The sequence below is a fragment of the Lytechinus pictus genome, chromosome 1, assembly GCF_037042905.1.
Source record: "Lytechinus pictus isolate F3 Inbred chromosome 1, Lp3.0, whole genome shotgun sequence".
NCBI classification, from domain to species: domain Eukaryota; kingdom Metazoa; phylum Echinodermata; class Echinoidea; order Temnopleuroida; family Toxopneustidae; genus Lytechinus; species Lytechinus pictus.
In genome coordinates this window covers 31,032,425-31,054,833 of record NC_087245.1, presented here as the reverse complement: position 1 = coordinate 31,054,833, position 22,409 = coordinate 31,032,425, and the positions used below count along the sequence as shown (strand labels likewise).

General features: G+C 34.7%; 1 protein-coding gene across 6 annotated transcripts in view; it reads left to right on the top strand.

Moving 5' to 3' along the window:
- LOC129265683 (twitchin-like) overlaps nucleotides 1-22,409 on the top strand; it is a 125,239-nt gene that overhangs the window by 89,963 nt on the left and 12,867 nt on the right. For 4 of the 6 annotated variants that reach the window (XM_064100265.1, XM_064100271.1, XM_064100273.1 and 1 more), the window contains 18 exons: nucleotides 720-998; nucleotides 3,132-3,419; nucleotides 4,202-4,237; nucleotides 4,561-4,608; nucleotides 5,055-5,139; nucleotides 6,503-6,703; nucleotides 8,051-8,189; nucleotides 8,857-9,056; nucleotides 9,776-9,913; nucleotides 10,889-10,934; nucleotides 11,964-11,990; nucleotides 14,017-14,091; nucleotides 14,609-14,708; nucleotides 15,387-15,504; nucleotides 16,071-16,243; nucleotides 17,570-17,609; nucleotides 21,403-21,529; nucleotides 22,207-22,390. In XM_064100265.1, coding sequence (XP_063956335.1) covers nucleotides 720-998; nucleotides 3,132-3,419; nucleotides 4,202-4,237; nucleotides 4,561-4,608; nucleotides 5,055-5,139; nucleotides 6,503-6,703; nucleotides 8,051-8,189; nucleotides 8,857-9,056; nucleotides 9,776-9,913; nucleotides 10,889-10,934; nucleotides 11,964-11,990; nucleotides 14,017-14,091; nucleotides 14,609-14,708; nucleotides 15,387-15,504; nucleotides 16,071-16,243; nucleotides 17,570-17,609; nucleotides 21,403-21,529; nucleotides 22,207-22,390 — 2,304 coding nt within the window. The remainder of the gene's footprint in view (nucleotides 1-719; nucleotides 999-3,131; nucleotides 3,420-4,201; nucleotides 4,238-4,560; nucleotides 4,609-5,054; nucleotides 5,140-6,502; nucleotides 6,704-8,050; nucleotides 8,190-8,856; nucleotides 9,057-9,775; nucleotides 9,914-10,888; nucleotides 10,935-11,963; nucleotides 11,991-14,016; nucleotides 14,092-14,608; nucleotides 14,709-15,386; nucleotides 15,505-16,070; nucleotides 16,244-17,569; nucleotides 17,610-21,402; nucleotides 21,530-22,206; nucleotides 22,391-22,409) is intronic. The other 2 variants (XM_064100278.1, XM_064100258.1) reach the window with 1 other exon arrangement.

The window sequence follows — 22,409 nt, the reverse complement described above, 5'->3', positions numbered from 1 at the left end:
ATTGTTAAGTAAAACCCAATAATCTTTATTATATTGTTATTATTATTATTATATTTTCATATTCTTGATTTATTTGCATATCACAACCCTAACCCTTAACCTATGTCATCAAAGAAACTGAAACCGGAGCCATTGTGGGGGGGGGGGGTAAATATTCAATCGCCATTCCGATAGTCTTTTTTTGATGTATTGAACAATAAGATCCAACCTTATTTCTAATGCTGATTTTGTTCACCATAGTACGTATTTTGAAGTCTAGCTCAACTTAGACCATGGTCTCACTCTGTACCAATATTATGGGAAGCCAAAATGGTCAAACTTTAGTTTTTTTGTCGTATGTTTCTGATGTTTATTGTGTTCTATCCCCGTGCTTTAAAGGCAAAGAAGTCTATCTTAGTTATTTTCTCAAGACATTTATCAGTGAAATTAATGCCAAATGTGCTGCCAAATTGAAAAACATCTTCTGTTAGAGATCAGTGTCGCTGTTGGCTTTCCATAGATAAACCTCCTCTTTAGACCAGAGTTCAAATTAGACTCGAGTTCACAATACAGGCACATAAGCTTTTTCTTAGTGAAAAGGGAATCAAATCTCTTTTCCTGTTTTTCTTCAAAAAAACATTTGAATCAATACTCATCTGCTATCACTTTTCACTTTTTTTGATTAAAAAACCACAACCTTCAAATGATGTTGAATGTAATGCTCTCTTTCACTTCTTCAGCCAAGCCCACAGTCAGGATACCCTTGCGCTACCAGGGCGCCACTGTGACCTTCGCAAAGGGTGAAGAAGTCAACATCAAGGTCGGCTTCTCCGGACGACCGAAGGCAGAGGGTTCCATCCTCAAGGACGGCAGGTCCATGACAAGGGGCATGGAGAAGGGTGACAAGTTTGTCACGCTCCTCATCAAAGAAGCGGAGAGGTCGAACTCCGGCAAGTATACCTTCGTCGCGGAGAACGAAGTCGGTGACGACTCTGCCGACATCGATATCTGCATCACAGGTAGGTAGATACAGGATAAGGGAATTACAAAGAATGGGCCTATTCAGTCTGTGTAAAATACATTAAAAGCTGTTGTTCAAAAAGGTAACCCAAGGGAAACAAAAAGTGGCCACTGTAGACAGATATTTGTTTCAACTTGGAGAGAAGTTTGGTCGCTACTAAAGATTGTATTCACTCAAGACAGGTGGCCGCTATAAAGACAGGTTCGACTGTGTTATATGTCAGGGTCAAATAATACATCTATAAAGGTCAAGTCCACCCCAGAAAAATGTTGACTTTAATAAATAGAGAAAATTCAAACAAGCATAATGCTGAAAATTTCATCAAAATCGGATGTAAAATAAGAAAGTTATGATATTTTAAAATTTCATTAATTTTTCACAAAACAGTTATATGCACAACTCAGTGACATGCAAATGAGGGATTTGTTGATGTCCATCACTCACTATTTCTATTGTTTTTGTCTCACCTGCATAGCAGAGTGAGACTATAGGCGCCGCTTTTCCGACGGCGACGGCGACGGCGACGGCGGCGGCGGCGTCAACACCAAATCTTAACCTGAGGTTAAGTTTTTGAAATGACAGCATAACTTAGAAAGTATATGGACCTAGTTCATGAAACTTGGCCATAAGGTTAATCAAGTATTACTAAACATCCTGCCTGAGTTTCATGTCACATGACCAAGGTCAAAGGTCATTTAGGGTCAATGAACTTAGACCATGTTGGGGGAATCAACATCAAAATCTTAACCTAAGGTTAAGTTTTTGAAATGTCATCATAACTTAGAAAATATATGGACCTAGTTCATGAAACTTATACATAAGGTTAATCAAGTATCACTGAACATCCTGCATGAGTTTCACATCACATGACCAAGGTCAAAGGTCATTTAGGGTCATTGAACTTTGGCCGAATTGGGGGTATCTGTTGAATTACCATCATAACTTTGAAAGTTTATGGATCTGATTCATGAAACTTGGACATAATAGTAATCAAGTATTACTGAACATCCTGTGCAAGTTTCAGGTCACATGATCAAGGTCAAAGGTCATTTAGGGTCAATGAACTTTGGCCAAATTGGGGTATTTGTTGAATTACAGCCATAAATTTGAAAGTGTGTTGGTCTAGTTCATAAAACTTGGACATAATAGTAATCAAGTATCACTGAACATCCTGTGCGAGTTTCAGGTCACATGATCAAGGTCAAAGGTCATGTAAGGTCAAAGAACTTTGGCCATGTTGGGGGTATTTGTTGAATTGCCATCATATCTCTATAAGTGTATTGGTCTAGTTCATAAAACGTGGAAATATGAGTAACCAAGTATCACTGAACATCTTGTGCGAGTTATAGTAGTTTTCAAAATCAGCACTGCTGCTATATTGAATCGCGTGATGCAGGTGAGACGGCCAGAGGCATTCCACTTGTTTATTGTTTGAATGATACAATATTTCCATTTTTACAGATTTGACAATAAGGACCAACTTGACTGAACCATCAAGTGTTAAAACAATGGAAATACCACATGTTCAGGGAGGAATAAAACTTTGTTTCACAAAACAATGAGGGGAAAATTAGGATATTTCATATAATAAAATACAAAAGAAATAGCAAGTGGATGACGTCATCAGTCCCCTCATTTGCATACCGACCAGGCTGTACATATAACTGTTTTTGTGAAAGTAAGCGAAACTTTAAAATGCCATAACTTTCTTATTTTACATCCGATTTTGATGAAATTTTCAGTGTTATGCTTGTTGAATTTTTCTCCTTTTTTTCAAATCAACTTTTATCAGGGGTGGAATTGTCCTTTAATTTTGGAGTATGGTGTATTCTTGTTGCAAAAACTTCAATTTTGAGGATTTTAGTCTTATGTGATGCTTATAAAATAAAGTTCACATTTGAAAATGGTGTAGAAACAAAACTTTTGGATGCTACCTTTGCTTACGATAAAGCAGTCATATATGCTTCAGCAATTTTCTAATCAAAACTTGTATTGTGTCATTGTCATTATTTGTACTGGTCATGAATTATGTGCCTGCACATGAACATGTCCATTCACAACCACATATACATGTACATGCATCACAAACACACACTTCCTATCACACTCTATACTTTCATTCACAATTCAGACGCACCAGAGAAGGTGAGCAGTGTCCGCTGCAACGACGTGACCCACGACTCCGTGGAGTTGACCTGGGTCAAACCCGAGGACGATGGTGGCTACAGCCCCCTGACCTACGTCGTCGATCGCAGCACCGACAACGGTTCCACCTGGGCAAGGTGTTGTTCAGCGAGCACCACCTCCGCCGTGGTCCAGTTCCTGGACACCAACAAGCCGTACAAGTTCCGTGTCCAGGCTGAGAATATCTACGGGCGTGGGGAGGGAACGGAGTGCTCGCACACCATCACAAAGCCCGGTAGGTATAGAGCAGAGAATGAACAAAGCCTGCATGTCTGGGGAAATGACCCATATCATAAGACTAGGAATAATTGGTATCAATGACGGGTTTTGGTCTGTGAACTCTTGTTAAACATCAGTTGTGGTAACAATACATTTATAAAGATGAGTTTTATTAGTGTAAAAAGACGCATTCAAAATGGGTAAAAAGAAGCATTTAAAATGACCCGTGTTGTAGGATTGGGAATAATTGGTATTGATAAAGGCTACTGGTCTGTATTCTGAACTTTGGTTAAACATAAACGTTATTTGTGGTAACAATACATGTATACAGATGAGTTTTATTAGTGTAAAAAGAAGCAACCAAGTGCTTATATGTATGAATAGCAAAGTATAAGCCAAATGATTTTTGTACAAAATGTGTGATTGCTGAGATATTGACAAAATAAGCATGGCATTCCCGCCAGATGTTGGGTCTTTTTCCGAACAATAAACATACACTGTACCACATACATGCGGTTATCTGTAATAGTGATCTTCAGTGTGGTCATTTTCAACTTAGATTTCATGATTTCACAGAGTTAGGTTATGCGAATAAACTGGATTTAGATGTTTAATAATGATAATGATAATAATAATAGAGGTATATTTACCCAGGGAAGCCACTTCAGTTCTGAAAACTGTCCTCCCAGCGGGCCCTGCTATTATGATGATGTGATGACAATTGACCTTGATGTTAAGACCCTCTGAACATATCATTGATAATTCTCTATTTTTTTCTGCTTTTATCCATTCAAATAGCTCCAGAGAAGAGGAAATTTGTAGAAGAAGAAGAAGGTAAGTGATAAAGGAAATATAGATTAATAAGATTGATTAATGTAACTTTGGCGGAAGAAAATATTAGTTGGGTAGTGGTAATTTTTGTTTAGTACTATCTGAGTGATGGCTATGGTGATGATGATGATGACGACGACGATGACGATGGTGATGATGATGACTAAATTTATTAGGATAGTAATAATGATATTAACAATGTCTAATGTAACCTGACTATTTCACCATGACCTGAAGCACCCTCTTTGTGCCACCCTCCTGTATCTTCTGTACAATTCCTGTGTGTATCTCACTTCCTGTTGTTCATTTTTCTCATCCATCTACAGCTCCAGCCAGACCCAAAGTTCCACCTGTCAGAGACTATGACCAATGTGGTGAGTAATGAGATGCATACAGACTTCATTTTAAGGTTAAGGGTCAAGTTTCCTGGTATTGGTTGGGCCATGTTTGCCATATCTTAGTCAAGTATTATCTATATACATGTACATGTATCGATTTGAAGTCATGATGCTTTACCTGTTGGTAGATCATGCTCAAAATTTAGAATCGATACATATAGAAGCTGAACTTGTTCAATGGTTCTCAGTCTTGGTGTCTTTGCTTCAGATAAAGTCCAAATGCATATCATTTGTTTGGTGTATATTTTTCATTTACACCTTAAAAAGGATAAATTGGACTCGCCATTAAAAACACAATCCAGCATAATTTGTAGTGGGGATTAATCCCATGTTTTATTTAGCTTTGGCATTGACCGCGTTGCCTGTAAGCCATTCATCTAAAGATATTTTTAATTGCTGAATTCTATTCTTCTATTTCATAGTTGATGAATCCTTCCAGCCCACCAGTTGTAAGGTTCGCCGTGGTAACGTAGAAGACAGGTATCACATAGGAGAAGAAATCGGCAGGTGAGATAAATGTATTTCCTGAACCATATATACTAAATAATTTCCATCATTATTGGTATAAATTACTCTTCAGATACCCTTCAGGAGATCCTTGATGTCATATATACTACCCTGCATTCTCATTGGATATAAAGAATTATACATTGACTAAAAAATATATATTTTTTTAATGTTTAACTTGCATTTATCATGCATTGTGCCGGGGTTTGTGTATCACATAAAGAAGTGAAATGTATAGGGGAAGGGGTAAGTTGTGACACTTTTTGCATTTTGCATGTTAGAATTCATATGACTAATAATATTGTAGTATTGAGTACCTTACCTTTAAATTTGATTCTTGGGAAATATTTTTCTCCTATATATAACTTTCTACCCCCACACTGAAAGTCATTGTGCCTTTGAAAAAAACGATGTCAAATGGCTCAACTTGCCCCATCTGTGGGGTAAGTTGTGCCACCTTCTAGGGTAAGTTGAACCACAAAAACTATGTATAAAATGTATGCGGGAAGAACCGGCATGTCAATTTTTTAATTTAAAGTCTATTCACTTGCTAATTCTCTATTTATACTAACATCCTCTAAAAGTAAAAGAACTGTCATGTGAATTTGCTCCGTTCTGCCTGCATATCAATGGCTTTTTAAGGTTTGTTTTTCTTTTTATTATACATTTCCATAAGAATTACCATGGCTCAACTGGCCCCATGTTTGCTGGCACAAATTACCCCAGTCCGAACTTAATGCGATATTTTCACATCTACAAATTCTTTATGCATCCATCGTGTGAAAGATTATGACAAGAATGAGAATCCATACCTGGACTAACAATATTGTTCTTTTTCTTTATCATATTGAAATACGTGTGTGGGTAAAAAGCACTGATCTTTTTGACACCCTTATTTTACTTTTTTGGCTGAAATTTGTATTTTTCCCTCTAAAAAGTACTTTTTGTTTCAAAGTTGAAAACAATGTGGTGGGGCTAAGGGTTATGTAATGGGTCATCAATGCATGACACCACCACAATGTCTGACTCATTCATTAATGGCCTTGGGGTGGTGGCGCAACTTGCCCCTATGCTCAACTTACCCCGTCTTCCCCTATATATATTCCAATACTTTTTTACTATTAGCAGGGTATGATAGTATTAGCTTTGTTAAATTTGTTTATACATGTAGTATAAAACACAAAAAGAATACCTCATGTTCTCATGTATCTACTATTATTTTCATGCATCATATGTATATATCTACTATTATTTTCAATGCATTATGTGAATATATCTACTATAATTTTCATGCATTATGTGAATATATCTACTATAATTTCCATGCATTTTATCAAAATATCTCCTCTTTTTTTTTTACCAGGGGTCCATTCGGTGTGGTCCACCGCTGCATCGAAAGGGGCACGGGCCGAACCTTCGCAGCCAAGTTCATGGACGTAGAGCCCAAGGACAAGGCCTTCATCAAAGAAGAAATCGAGGCAATGAACCAGCTTCAGCACCCCAGGCTGCAGCAGTGCCACGACGCCTTCGACATGGACGACAAGTTTGTCCTCATCACTGACTTGTAAGTCCATGCTCTGGCAAAATATAACGCAACTCATAAATCGATTTCAGCCACACGTCTGGGGCCTACATGTATGTTTGATTTGGGTTTTGTTGAGGGGCAGGTTGTATTTTGATATTTTGAGGGCATATTTTTTATTAATTTTTTTATATTACAGCACAAATGGGGAAAAAGTAAGAAAGGCAAAAGATCTCCAAGGTCAGTGAGAGGAAAGGGCCCACATTAAGGCTTATACCCCACATTTTGAATTTTGTTGATTTAGTATCCCAAGAAAGGATCACCAGTCGTTCCTAAAGTCATTCATAACTTAAAGGACAAGTCCACCCCAACAAAAAGTTGATTTGAATAAAAAGAGAAAAATCCAACAAGCATAACATTGAAAATTTTATCAAAATCGGATGTAAGATAAGAAAGTAATGACATTTTAAAGTTTTGTTTGATTTCACAAAACAGTTATATGCACATCCTGGTGGGTATGCAAATGAGGAGACTGATGACGTCATCCACTCACTATTTCTTTTGTATTTTATTATATAAAATAGGGAATATCCTATTTTTCTTCTCATTGTCAAGTGAAACAACGATTAAACCCTCGCTGAACATTTGGAATGAGCATTGTTTAATACTATATGATTCAGTCAAGTTGGTCCTTATTGTCAAATCTATAAAAAATGAAATATTGTTTAATTCAAACAAAAAAAAACAAAAGAAATAGTGAGTGATTCATATGATTTTGTGCTTTTGTCATTACCATGTTTGATTGTGTATTGTACTTTTTATTTTGTGTGTTTATGGACCCCTACGAAAAACAGTATTTGCTGATAGAGTGTTCCATCCCACTCGTGGAAAATAAAGATATAAATATTGAATTGTATTTATTACCAAATATCACTGTCAGGTACAATAATTTTACAAGAAATAATACATCACATATAAACAAAACATTTGGTAATTTGCTAAGCCTGTTCAGCCTCTTGCAACTGTCTGACCAGGGAAAGTTGAGATAAGGACTTTACCATAAGGTAATTCCTAGTTACATGACATGATGTCTGCTTGTTATTAATCATGTTCTACTCTGGTTGATTTATACCCGAAGAGTGTCAAAATCTCATGAAAACAGACGATTTTGCATCTTTAAATAAACTTGTTCTTAAGGGCCACTTGCTTGGAAGACACATCTTGTTAACCTTGTTATCCTTGAGAGAGGCCTTTATTAACAGATTCTACTGTATTCTAAAGGGAGGACAGCAAACTGACCAACAGTTTTTGTGATCTTTCATTGACTGTGTTTTTTTTTTTAATAGCAAGTCTATGTTTGTTCTAACAACCTTGTATCCTTTTGTTCAGTGTAAGCGGTGGAGATGCATTCCAGAGAGCCAAAGAGAGAGGTACTCTCTCAGAAGAGGTGGTGGCTCGATACACAAGGCAAGTCTGCGAGGGTCTACTACACATTCACCTTCAAAATCACATGCATCTTGCTCTCAGGGTGAGTATGCCTACTTCTTTCTTTCACCCATTTTCTACATTTCTTGAGATCTTTGATCCATGGTATTAATCGGGCTTTATTTACTTACAGTGTACAGTGTGTATAAGAGAAAGTTTTCACTTTGAAAAATATCTTGCTTTTGAATTTTTGACAACATGGGGATAATTTTCTCATATATATTCTTCGGCCTTGGTCTCTTCTATTAGATTGCAGTACAATTTTGTAAAGAATATACACACTCAAGTGAACACTTCCCATTTCTGTAATACTTGCAGAAATCGATTTCCACATTCTGACAAGGAAATAAGGCAAGAAAACAAACTGTACATTGCTCATAATATTTGCGCTTTTTAGTCCGTGGAAATAAAGAAAACACATTGCAACTTATTACAACTTTTAAAATATGATCACTTTAACCGTAGTTAAACAAATTTGTTTAGGTTGTTTTGTGCTAGCAAGATCTGAGAACATAAATTGAAACAAATCAGTATAATCAATCAGACTTCTCCAGCATCTTTTTATTATGTTTTGTCCCCAACTTGTTTCACCACACAATGTACATACTAAAAAACATACTGAATTACAGCTATTAAAATCAACTTCATTATCATTTTTCAGTTTAAAATTTTCACACTACTTTATTTCCCTTGTTTCCTTATGACAACAGCCACAAAGTATACTGTATGAGACCAAGCGTGGTGATAGCATCAAGATCATCGACTTTGGTCTAGCCGCCAAGTTAGATCCAGATGAAAGGGTAAAGATTGCTTACGCCGAACCAGACTATGCTTCACCGGAGGTTCTCAATGGCGACCAGGTCGGCTTCTCAACAGATATGTGGAGCATTGGTCTCATCGTCTACATGCTGTGAGTATTGATGCTGCGATGGGTACGCAAGTGAAGTTGTAGTTTCTGGGTGGTGACAAATAAGGAGATGTGCTTTTTTAATGCTTGATATATTTGATTGTATCTGTTCTGGACTCTAATGCAAGATGTAGATTTAAGATGATCTTTGAAGATGTAGATTTAATGTAAGGGGTAGTCTTAATGTATCATGGTTTTTTATACTAGATTTAGCCCTTGATGTTCGCTTTACTTTTCATACAAGATGCAAAGTGTGATGCAAATATACATGTTTTTAATGCAAGATATCCATGTAGCCTTCGATGAAACGTGTACATGTATGTTTTTTTCATGCTTGGTGCAAAGTTCAATGCAATATGTAGTTTTTATTGCAAAGTGCAGTTTTAAATGAACGGACCGGTTGTTATTGTATGGTGCATTAAAAAAAATGTTTTCTGAATGTACATGTACTATGTGGGTATTATTGTTTTTTTTAAATTCTTTTTTAATTTAGTTCTTTCTGAATCTTCATCTAGATGTGTATTTATTTCTTTTGAATATAGTTTTCAGTATTCCTGTCTGTGTTGCTTCTTTTTGTGATTAATCACAATTGTCTTACTTATCTACCCCCAATTGAATGATGAATTTAGAAATCATTAGCAGAGCAAGATATGATCCCCAAAATATAATAATAAGTATAACACGATAAAATATATTTGATGTTGTATTATATCTCTTTACAGTCTGAGTGGTCTCCATCCGTTTGAGAACGATGCAGACAGGATACGATCGTGTAAGTGGTCCTTTGACAAGTCAGCGTTCAGGGAGATCTCACCGGAAGCACAAGACTTCATCAGCAGATTACTCATCAAGGATAAGTCGTAAGTCAACTTCCGCTATTCTTAGAGTTTACCAAACTTGTGTTAAGCCCTCTACACATTACGTGATTCAACTATGATGCAAATTTAACTAATCGCATTTTACATTAAATATGGAAGTTAGAAGAAGTATAATTAATTTGTGTGCAAGGAATTCGAAAATTGTAATCCTGCCTGGTCGCAAGCCTCGGGGTCCATATCGGATTCAATTCGCAGTCAGTGATTTGCATTGATTTTGCTTTTACATTACTATAATACATGTAGCTGTTAATTCCTGTATTGATAGCCATATATCACTCAGGGAACTTGTCAAAGTCTGTGCCATGTCTTTCATCAGGGAACCTACTATAAGAATAAAATAGAATAGAAGAGAAATGGTTTATTAATAATACATGATTGGCAGCCAGTGGCTGAAATGTATGTGTTTACATTGCATAAAAACATGATACAAAGAGTAGACAAATAAAAAAAAAATAATGATAACCATTCAATATATGAATTACACAAAACAAAGATTTTCATTATAAATAACAAATTATGTAAATGGGTCCTGAGTGTAAATGAATTATAAATCACATAACATCAATATTGCATAAATAGATGTGAACAATGCATAATTTGATGAAATCAACTTGCAAAAGAAAAGAAAATCATATCCAGCAGGTCAAAATCAATTTGATTATATATCAGGTGTTAAAGATGATTTATTACTAAACATCTTTCAATGTGGCTTTCTTGTTTTCTCCACTGTTTTGTCTTCGATGAAATATGAGTATTATCAATGAAAAACTCCTCATGGGGTGCTAGCATGTAAGATGGAGCCCCAAACTTTTGGTAAGGTGCATGTACGTTTTATTGAACAATTCAGAGTTTATAGCGAGATGCAATAAATATAAAGAAAGTGAAAGATATAACAAGCTGATTTCATTCAGAAGCACTTTAACCAGAAGTATTTTTTTAAATATTTATCATTTCCAGAGAAAGAATGGCAGCACACGAAGCACTAGACCACCCCTGGCTTAGGGTAAGTCTCATAATCATTATACACCTCCCTATTCCATTAAAATTTTCCATTAATGGTAACTATGGTAACTAGTGTTACCATGGTGATATCACTCAGCAGCCAATCAAAAGGAAGGATTTCATGAAATGTTACTTTCAAAATTTCCATGACCCTTGGGCCCGTTGACACACAGCTAAGCAACTGAAAATACAGTTGATTTATATGATTCATTGCATATTGTGATCATTGCCATTAATCGTAAAAATCAGCCATATGATTAGTTACATGACTTTGTGTTACAGGGTTATAATCTTCATAAGATTTAGCTTCATTTGCATTGAATTGGAACAGCATGCTTTATGACAGAGAAAGAGTATCATATGCATATGAAGAATGGGAAATTGATAATTTTGTAATTTAGAGATTTCTTTTTTCAATGCATTGAAAGAGCATGTAAGATCTAAGGAACTTCATACGGAGTATTGTAGATGAAAACAGATCCTTATATTTAATTGAATTTGAAATTGATTTCAGACATATTCAGAGAGCATGTTATTATGGAATTAGAAATACAAATAATATTATTAAAGGATTAGAATAATAGTCGTAATAAATTTGCATCTTGGTTTAGGAATGGAGAATGGGATGTTTATTAAATGGACAAGGGTGCTTGATGAAGGAATGTGTAATGTATTTTTAAAAATCAAAGTAGAATAGTTATACATGCAACATTCTTTGCTAGTTGAACATGATTTTGAAGGGACAGTAAAAAAAATTAACAAGTGGAAAAAAGAAGAAGTTAAAGTATTAGAAGCACGATGTTGACTTTCACTCTACAGGGATGGCTTATTATCATTAAGAAATTCTAAAATTGTTATTGAATTGTTATAAATATCATAAAATTATACATTTACCATTCACCATTACGCAGACTTTGATCATTAAACCATTCTTATATGATTCCATCTCTGGAAATATCATCAGGATGTGACAAAGATTTATTACCGTTGCAAATGAATATTCTCTCTATTTGCATGTTCTATTCATCAGGAAAAGGATATCTTTGATTTTGGGGAGGTAAAAGTGAAAAATATGGAGAAAAAACAATAACAGATTTTGAGTGATTTTTAACATTTTAATTGTGATCATAACTGGTGTAAAATTTACCTTATTTCTAATGCATATATGTACATGTCGGCTATTTAAATTCTAATACATGTATATGTCAGCAATCAAGGTGAATATATTAATATACTTGTATATTAGATTTTTTGCTTTACAAATACATATTTTTGTGTCAGGGTTAAGTAGCTAATTAGTAGGTGTATTCTATGTAAACAATTGTCATTTTGCAGTGTCCTATTTCTCATGTATTCTTTATCATACTCTTCTATTTTGAATTTCAAATAACTTCATCAGGCTATCGTAAGTGTGGTGATTTCAATAATTTGTATTTATATATTCAGTTATCTTGCATGATCTTTTATTTAGATATACTGTATGTGTATGTGCTTTGTATCTATTGATTGATAAATTACCTGTAATATTAACTGCTTACAGTGTTTGAAGATGGAGATGTTTCTATATATTTTTAACAATTTGTACATAAACCTTTTGCAACCGACCCCCCAGCATACTCTTCTGATCGCTATTAATAATCGATGTCATAAAAACAACTTATGTATTGTATTGAGACGTATAGTGATGCACTTTTGACTGTTGCATGAATTAAGATTTTGAAGTCAAGACTTTGTCTTGAATCGTGCAAAAAAAAATTATATCAACATCAATAAATCACTGTGTGTTAGATTTAGATGTGGTTGATATGAATGAGTTCATCTACAGTACCTATTAAAAAAATGATTTAGTTATATAATTCTTAATTTAGTTAATTTTTCTTAATTTAGTTATATAATTCTGAATTTATATTGATCAATTTTCTATGTAAGCATGTTATTCAGGTTTGTCATATTTCAGACAACAGCCAGGCGAAAAAACTTTGCTAATATATTGTAATTTTAACTGCTTGATATTCCTGCTGTAAAGTATCCCAACAGTTTTAATAAAACAGACTAAAGCACTTACACTTTCGGTGACAATGCAGATTTATAGATCAATTTCATTGTTATAAAAAATATGTTTTCTGTAACCTCCAGGTTTTTTTTTTTAATTGTCACTTTTATATAATTTTGCAAATTGTTATATAACAATACCGTTATTCTGCATGTGTGTAACTTTTTTTTCCCCTAAATAAGTATATACTGTAGTGTTAACTGTAGAAGTGCATGCATATTGATGTTTCTACACTAAGAGAAAAGCTGTACATTGTATATCCTGTCATTGGTATTAAATTTAATCTGTTTATTTTTTTTGGTAAACTTGCATGATTTGTGATTTGATTTATTTTGCATATTAAAAATTTGCAAATAACCAAAAAAAAATCATCACTTATGGGGTGTATTTTCCTATGAACAATTTCTTGACAAGCAAAGAAAAAAATGTATTTTTATTTTAATCAGTTTATTACGGTGTATCATTAGCAGCCAATAGGCAAAAGAAAACATAAATAATTCATATAGATTTTACTTCTCATGAAACAATAACAAATAGAAATAGAAGGAGGCGGAAGTCCATGATGATTTAAGAGCGTAATAACTTTCATTGTAAACTAGTAAATAGGGACATATTATATTAGATAGGTCTCACATTTAAGGATATGGATGAACATGCACCAATTTTATGGAATTTTTCCGTAAAGTAATAATGAAAGAAATCAGTGAGAATCGTTAACAATCTATCCTTTCTCTTCTTGTGTTAGCTCTAATGTTAAAATTAATAAAGAGAAGTCCCATTCTTGTATATATCAGATCTGTTAATAATAAAAAACTTTTGCTCATTCTCCTGAAGATGACAAGAACACACTTGTTGAAATGTCACGTTTAGGTGGTCCTTTTCAGGACCAACACATCCCTACAAAAGAATACATGGTGTACCATGAAACCTCTACACTCTTAAATATAAAAACATTAGTTGATTAAGATAGTAAGAGGAGTGGACGAGAATCTGACAGTTATTTTTTTCCTTTGGACGTTGATTCTTACAGCAAGACTTCAGAGGAGGAGCAAAGAACATCCCAACAGCAAACCACAAAGCATTGGTTGACAGTGGAAAGTGGCTGGTAAGTTATTATGTATTCTAGTGTATGAGTCTATGGGTGGTGTTTCACAAAGAGTTAGATATGACGTAAAAGGAGCGTTACAAGGAATTATTTGAAATTGATTGCAAATTTCAGTTGCAAAGTAAATAAATGGTGTATCAATCTTAAGTATGGCAAACCAATCTATACTTTTCATGCAAGAATTACACCAGCAATCGAATTGCAAATTTGCAATTTATAGCAAGACTGCCATTCTGTTCATGTGGTACACATCTTTTTCTTTACTCTCGCATATATATTATAACTTTACAAATTAATTAGATCAGCAACTATTCACATTCATTTCATTTTCTTCAAAGTGCCTCAAGTGTACTCTATAATGATTCATATTAGTAGGCCAATTATGATAAGTATTAAGAAAGAAACTTCAATACGAATTCAGCTCATAAGAATCTAATGTATGATCAAATTTATCAAAGATGACTGTAACCCATTGCCTAATGAAACTGTGTGGTCATTGTATAAACTCATTCAACAGGAAGGAGAACATAAGATCGGACTTGGTCGTATCGCAAACTTTGGTGGACAGAGGAGAAGGAAACCACTCAAGACAGACTTCAAAGAAGATCTATCCATTGGTGAGTTAAATTATTACTAACTTATTTCTATTTTAATGGTTCGGTAACTTGGTAAAGTAATATGCTGTATGACCTCACATGCTATAAAATGCATTTTATTCTGTCTACGCATATATATTTTGTGTCCATATTTCAAGAGGAGGAACCCGCAAGGTTATATTTTTGTAAATTACCCTATAGGATGTGAAAGCCTTTGTAGTATGCCTAGCAATTGAAAATTGTTGTTGGAATGCTTCCCAGGGAGTGGAGAAAGTACATACATTGTGTCCGGGGAAAGCCAGGACTGATGACTTGGTTAATAATATATCCGTAGATCTCTAAAGCAATAGAAATGTTGTTCTGGGCCTCATCTTACAAAGAGTTGCGATTGATCCAATCGACTACAACTATCGAAAGCCAGCAATGTCAACTTCTTAACTGGATGTTTATTCAAAATATTTTCTAGATATGATGTATAATCATACATTTGTTTTTTTTTTGAAAATTCAGTGTGATTTTGTTTGTTTACAAAGGACATTGTGCAAATTTCCTTTGGAGAAAAAAAATTAAATTGATGGATTTCCATATAAGCTGAGGTTGATTGTAACTCTTCGTAAGACGGGGCCCTGATGTGTAAAACCAGAATATAGTTATAATTATTATTATAACCTCTTTAATCCTTCATCTTTCTATCTCCAGACCGAAAGGAAGGCAAACCAAGGTTTATCAAGAGACCCATCAACACCAGTGCCATGGAAGATAGGGACGTCCATCTTAGCTGCCAAGTCGCTGGAGTGTCACCGCCAATTGTCACATGGTAAGCCATATTGTACCCTTGTTGCCATATGACCATGGTGCCTTTTCTTGCTTGTGGTGCCTTTGGTTTAGTTGTAGCATTAAATTGTAAGTGGAGCATTGTGGTCTGGTGGTCCTGACTCTCGCCTTGGAAACAGAGGGTCATGGGTTCAAATTCCAGCCATGGTTGGTTTTCCTTCACCAAGAAATTGATCCACATTTTGCTGCACTCAACCCAGGTGAGGTGAGTGGGTACCCGGCAGGATTAGGTCCTTGAATGCACCAAGCGCATTCAGCAACTCCCTACTGGAGCTTAAGTCGGGTTATTACATAGTGTGGTGTTGAATGGGTATCTAGATAATTGGCACCTAATAAATGCTTTATATTAATATTGTTATTGTAATAATGATAATGATAATAATATGCAAAATTTATGTAGTGCTTAATACAATGTTTCTAAGTGCTGAATGATATTACCCGGCTTTAGCACAGCTACTCTGACCAATTGTGTCTCACAGATTTTCAATTGAAAAATAAAAAATTTAATTTGATGTCACTCACCAGTTTATTTTTCTGTCTTATTTACAGGTCAGTCAACGGCAATGACTTGAAGCAATCGCTCAAATTCAAGCAGAAGTTTGACAACCTCAACTACGGTCTACAGATTTCAGGAGCACAGCTCTCAGACGCAGGTACATACACGGTCGCCGCAACCAACTCCTTTGGAAGGACGACGTTCGACGTCAAGGTCAACATTGAACGTGAGTATCAGCTTGATTCTATTTACGATTCCCATATACACTGTCCACTAAAATCAGTAGGCATTTCAAGTCTTGTGCATTAGGTGTGAGATTTCAGCACCCCTGTCCGCAGTTACTTTCTTCTGCTTTCATCATAACTTCATCCCCATACACATTACAACCCCCCCCAAACAATATGTGATCTCAAGCAGACTGAAAATATCAAGCATTCCAATCATTAAAGTGGCATATCAGAATATGATGTGTTGCATCATCAAAATAAGTTCTCTCTTTCTTGGCATCGGCATACCATGTCAATGGATCGTAAGCCAGTAGCATCCCTATAAAGTGTAGAGAAGAGTAACAAGCGCTGGTATCAATGAGCTCTCTTTCGATCTTTCAAAAGCACCTGCATTTCTCGATTTTGTGCCATTTCATCTCTTCCTATTGTTACAATCCTTAGGATTCCCTGCTTTCATTTAAATCAGGTAAAAGGTGTACGAAAAGAATGATGTTTGGCTTCATAAAGGATTGGAAGGGACCACATAAAATATTACTGAATCACTTAATTATCTTATTGAAGAGATACATTTATATTCAGAAATGCAGGAATTTAGTAGTAAGTTTTACAGGTTTTGAAGCATTCATTTGCAAAATCAGACATATAGAATTGGTAATTGCTAAACAAAAGCACAAAGAAAACATGCACTATAGAAAATGGTCCCCTATTGAGAATTTATTTTAATTATCCATAATTATATTTTGATGAAACAATCCAAACCACCAGGGACTCACTTTTTAGCTTTTACATCAGGTCTGTTTGTTTGTTTTTTGGTAATTGTTAGAGTGATTCCTACATTGTATTCAATTATTGTTCTTTTAAAGTTATACAATTATATAATTCATGTATGATTGTTGTTTTTGTAATGTTACGAAAAAATCTTGAAAATCAATAAAATTTGGAGAAAAAAAAAAAAAAAAAAAAAAGGTGTACTTTAGATGGTCAGTGATGTCAATTTTGCCTTGCTGCTCAATGCTCGCTAGTAAGCAATCAGAAGATCGATTGATTACGCCGAGGTCCTCTCTTAGTTACCTACAGTAGTAATGGGGATCACCGCCTACCCAAAGGGCAGTAGAGCATTGTCTTAATATATGTTAAACCAGTTTCGCCGAGTAGTGATATCAGTGCTCTTCCTACTATGAAATGAGAGAAAATTACAAGAATATCACTTAAATGAAAAATTAACCATGTAGAAATGTTTTGAAATGATAATATTAGGCAAATTCCTATACATTTATCTTTGCGAATATGTTAGTTTCATATTTCATCTTTGTTTTCTTACACAGCCGATCCAATGAAGCAAAAGGCTGCCCAAAGACAACCAAGGTAAGAACTCTTCTCTTTCTTTCACTTTTGATATTTTTATAGTAACCGGTGGATTTTAAACCAATCCTTGTCCATTTTTTTCTTGTCAAAATTCCTCCTTTTCCTTCTAATCATACAGGTTTGTCTCATAGTACATATCTGATGATGCACTCGTGTGTAGTCATGTATATAGAGAGGTCCTTTAAGATTTTAAGTCATCACATTTTGCATTAAAAAAGATGTGGTCATTTTCCCCACTGACAAATTATTGATAGTGTATGCCAAAGGTGATCTTCCCATTTCTAGTTGTCATCTCTTTGTTATAATCAGTGTTGTATTCATGAACCTTTTCACCTTCAGCTTCCAATCATACATGTGTATGTAATGTAGTTTCCTTTCATGATGAAAGCAATATCACTTCATGCGAACACTGGAAAAATAAACCCATAAATATGTTGTGTCTCATTTTCAACCGACACATCTTTTCCTTGTTTAAATGTATGTTTTACATGCCAGAAAAGATTTCATGTTAATAATGGGATATTATATATTAATTTGTCCGAAAGTGAATTAATGTTTGATTTCCATATGGAAATTTCAGATCAGAAGTGCCTAGAGACATCTATGTTCAGAGGATAGTGAATAATGCATTGGGGGTATTAATGGATAATGGATGATGCATTGTTGGTAAAAACAAGACAGTAAGATCTGAAATGGGAATATATCTAACTGCAAGATCGGGATGTAATCAGAATTTGGGGAGGGCAGGTATATTTTGTAAGGACTTATGAGCTAATTAAGACAGGGAATCATTAAAAGAATCTGAAAAATAAAGAATCTCTATTGGTGAAAGCAATCAACATTCATCTGATTTTGAAAACAAGGTCTTTTAATAATTTGAAAACCCTAAACATTTATGTAATGTTTTGTTTGTCCATCTTCATGTTTCATGGATTATGACTTGTCCATATTCATTATATACTATATTCCATTCTCTCCTCCCATTTGTTTCATCGTTACCAGAGAGTAAGCTATTCGTTCGATGAAATCATTCCATTTGATTTGATTTTCCAAGCACTTCATCTTTTTCTGTTTATATTTTTTCTTGTTCAGACTTTTCCTTTCAGTTACATGTTACTTGTTTGTCTTCTTTAATTTGTACACAACATCATTTTATTCATTTTTAGCACTTCCTAACTTTATTTTTTTTGTAATTGAAAATTTTCTTTCTGTTATGAGTCATTTGTGTAACTTTTCTTTCATTTTCTTCGTTATTTTGTTTATTGTTTTGTGTACTTTGAGAGTGTAGAAAGAATTAATATTTCATTTGGGTTGGGTGAATTAATTTTTTTTTCTCCTTGGTTGTTCATCATCTATATCCCCATCTCTTTCTCTTGCCTTTCTCGCACTTTCTCCTTCTACATCACTTTTTTTTCTTTCCTGTTACTGTTGATACATTTTTAAATGGAAAATAGATTCATATTGCACTCTCTTTTTAATGGAATAAAAATGGTATAGGGGGAACTCTTGTATGCATATTTTATTTACTTCTTCCTGAAATTGTCTATGTTTTGTTTTTTACTCATTATTTGGATTGAAATTGTCTATTTTCTTTTCTGCTGCATTTCAATTTTGATCTTTATCTGTAAGATAATCATATCCTGTGGTCGTGGTTTCTTTTTCTTTTTCCATTTTACCGGTACTTATAGAATAGTAGAAATTTCTCATTTCATACTTTTTCAGCCTCTTTTTATAGGAAGATTGTGATACTCTTTATAGTCAATATTTTGTAAAATTTGTTTGTTTAGCTCTTCTGATAATAAACTATGTGCAACGATATCAGTACACCAGGTTAAGTACTTTCTGGTAGATACACTGACATCTTATTGAAATTTATCATATGACATGATGCTGACAAGATTTATGAAAAATAAATTATTGTTATTGTAAGAAAAAACAAATCACATATAACATACATTTATGTTTGAATGATTAAGAACATATCGATTTCAAAAATTAATTTCAAAATTGAATTGAGCCAGGCAATGACAATTTTCACGAATAGTATTTATTTGTCATTTCTTTGTGTTTGATTTGTTTGGTGTTGTATCGTTTTCAATTTGAAATCTGTTTTCAATTCCTAATTTTTCTGTTGTTTTTCTGCTTGTTTCTTTGTCTCTGTGTTGTAATTAGGAAAGGGTAAGCCTCCTGTATTTCCTCTGTTTGATTCAATCATGCACTGGCTTTCTCTTTTGTGAAAAAAGGGCATTCATCACTTCATCTTCGAAAAAAAAATCCCCTAATTTTTAATCAGTTATACACCAATGATCCTGTGTTACACATTGCAACATTTCATGCTATTGCTGTACATCTTTTGCCACTCTGTTTTATATGAGATTGGAAAATTATTTATATATTTTGCTCACATTTTATTTGGATTTGGGTATGGGTGTCAAGCATTTCATACCACATTCCATCACACAGAATGTATCACGTTTTCTGTTTCCCTCTGGTTTTCCTTTGAGCAAGCTGAAAATCTGATTGGGATTTTTTTTCACTGCCTGAAATCTTTTCACGTTTTTAAAAAGATTTCCAGGTTACTGCTCCTCATATTCATATTCACTGGATCCCAATTTCACAATATGCTTGTTACAGCACCTCCTCTTGCCAGTGACCAAGTATCTTTTTGACTATCATCATCACCTTTTCTTTTAAGTCTACACCATCTCTTTATTTTTTATTTTTATTTATGTTGAATATTTTCATTGGAATGAATTGCTTGTATTTTAAAAAATAAGAGGAAAAGCATTTAAATGGCCCTCATACCTTCCAATCCACTCGGATGATAAATATTCCTATTGAAAACCTGCACGTGAAACAAAAGCTCTCCTGACACCCAATATTAATACTAAGAGGCTGTTGCAAGAATATATTTGCAATCAATTGCAAGTTTCTATGATCAATATAACAAATGATCATTTTTAACTATAGCGTATTCATAATTTATGTGCCTTGTTGCGAGAAACAGGGCAGCAATCAGTAGCAAATTTGAAATACATTGCAAGACATATGATTGATTTTTGGACCCAAAGTAGACTTACAATTGATCACATGTTTCTTGCAACACCCAATATACTCAACAAGAACATGATTTAAAACCAAAGAATTTATCACTTCCCTAATCCCCCCTATAGTAGTATAATGTCATGGAATTAAGACGGGTGTGTGCATTTGGAAGTTCAGGATATGTATATGCTGCTTATATCTCGTGTTTGATATTATTGATTTTGATCCCATGTCTCCAATATCATTCACAGTCTGGGTTCCCTAAAGAGATCAAATTGATATGGATTAAGCTCAACCTAGATCAATCATGACAGTTGTGATCAATCTTAAAATCATGTTTGATTAGAATACAAACTTTTTGGATTGGCTCCTGATTTTTTTTTTCTTATACAAATTTCAATACCCTGCCATGAATTTACACAAATATTTCCAGATTCAAGTTTGGATGACTATTAAACATGAAGCAAGAATTTTGCCATGATTGAGCAGGATTTCCAGAATGTCACTGAAGATTTTATATATTTTTAGTACGAACTATGGGAGAATCTCACTCTGTTTTAGTTGAATCTCTTTGGACAACTAAAGTCTGTTAGATGTAGGTGAAATACAACCTAGAAGAGGTTGTTATCAGTTATTCCCTGTTCTTGTCTGAAATAATGCTTCAAGTTAACCGAATATTCAGCTTATGGAAGGTTGGCTTATGCAGAGTATGCACACACTGACTATTAATTATTTCCAATTATTTCAGATTCAAGTTGGATGACATCAAGCCAGACTGCAGTCCTTGGTTTGAGTTCAAGCTAAGATCACGTATCATCCAGGAGAACTCTAGCTTCAAGCTAAGCTGTATCACTGCCGGCTATCCCGAACCAAAGGTAATTGTTTTGCAGTATCCTTCTTCCTTTTAATTTCTGTGTATATCTTATTCAATCCTTTAGCTAACCTCATCCATATCTTTAAAAACTTTATATTTTCAGGGGTTATTGGTTTGCATCTATTCCTTCTAAATTTGGTTTTATGTTACATGTAAATGCATTTCAATGAAATCTTAATTTTGGTATGTCCAACACGACTTTCTCTATTCTTAAATTTCTTCATGAACTAGTCAAGTCATGATAATCTTTGAGATATTTTCAAATTCTCAAAAGAACTAGAAAACAGAGACAATTCATGTCAGGAAGGTCAGACATTTATGGGGTCGGTTAAGTCTCCTGTGCAAACCCTTCACCCGTGTTAAGAGGTCTGAATGCACAAACTACAATGACTTGTGTACTGAAGGCCCTCTTGCTTGAAACAGCAAGTTTTGTATGTGCTAGTCTTGTGCAAAGACCCTCATTTTTATCAAAGTTTCAATCAGAGTTTGTGCCTGCAGGCGAGGGCCGGTTTATATACGTGTACCTACTTCAAGGAATTTCCATTATGTAACTTATGGGCACCATTCTGTAACTATGGCTAGTTTTAAAACCTTTTGGGGGCTTAACTTGCCCTCAGCCCCATGTGCCATTTCTCGCTTGTGTATAAACTCTACCTTATTTATCTCCCCCTTACCTAGGTCACATGGTACTACAATGGTGAGCTCATCGTCAAGGGAAGCGGCGACTTCAAGCAAGAATACGGCTACCGTCTCTGGACCCTCGACTGCGACCGTGCCCTCCTTTCCCACTCCGGTCGCTACTCGGCCGTCTGCGAGAACTCGCACGGTACCGGCGAGACGGAGTGCATCGTCAAGGTCCAAGGTAAAAAATACCCTCTCGT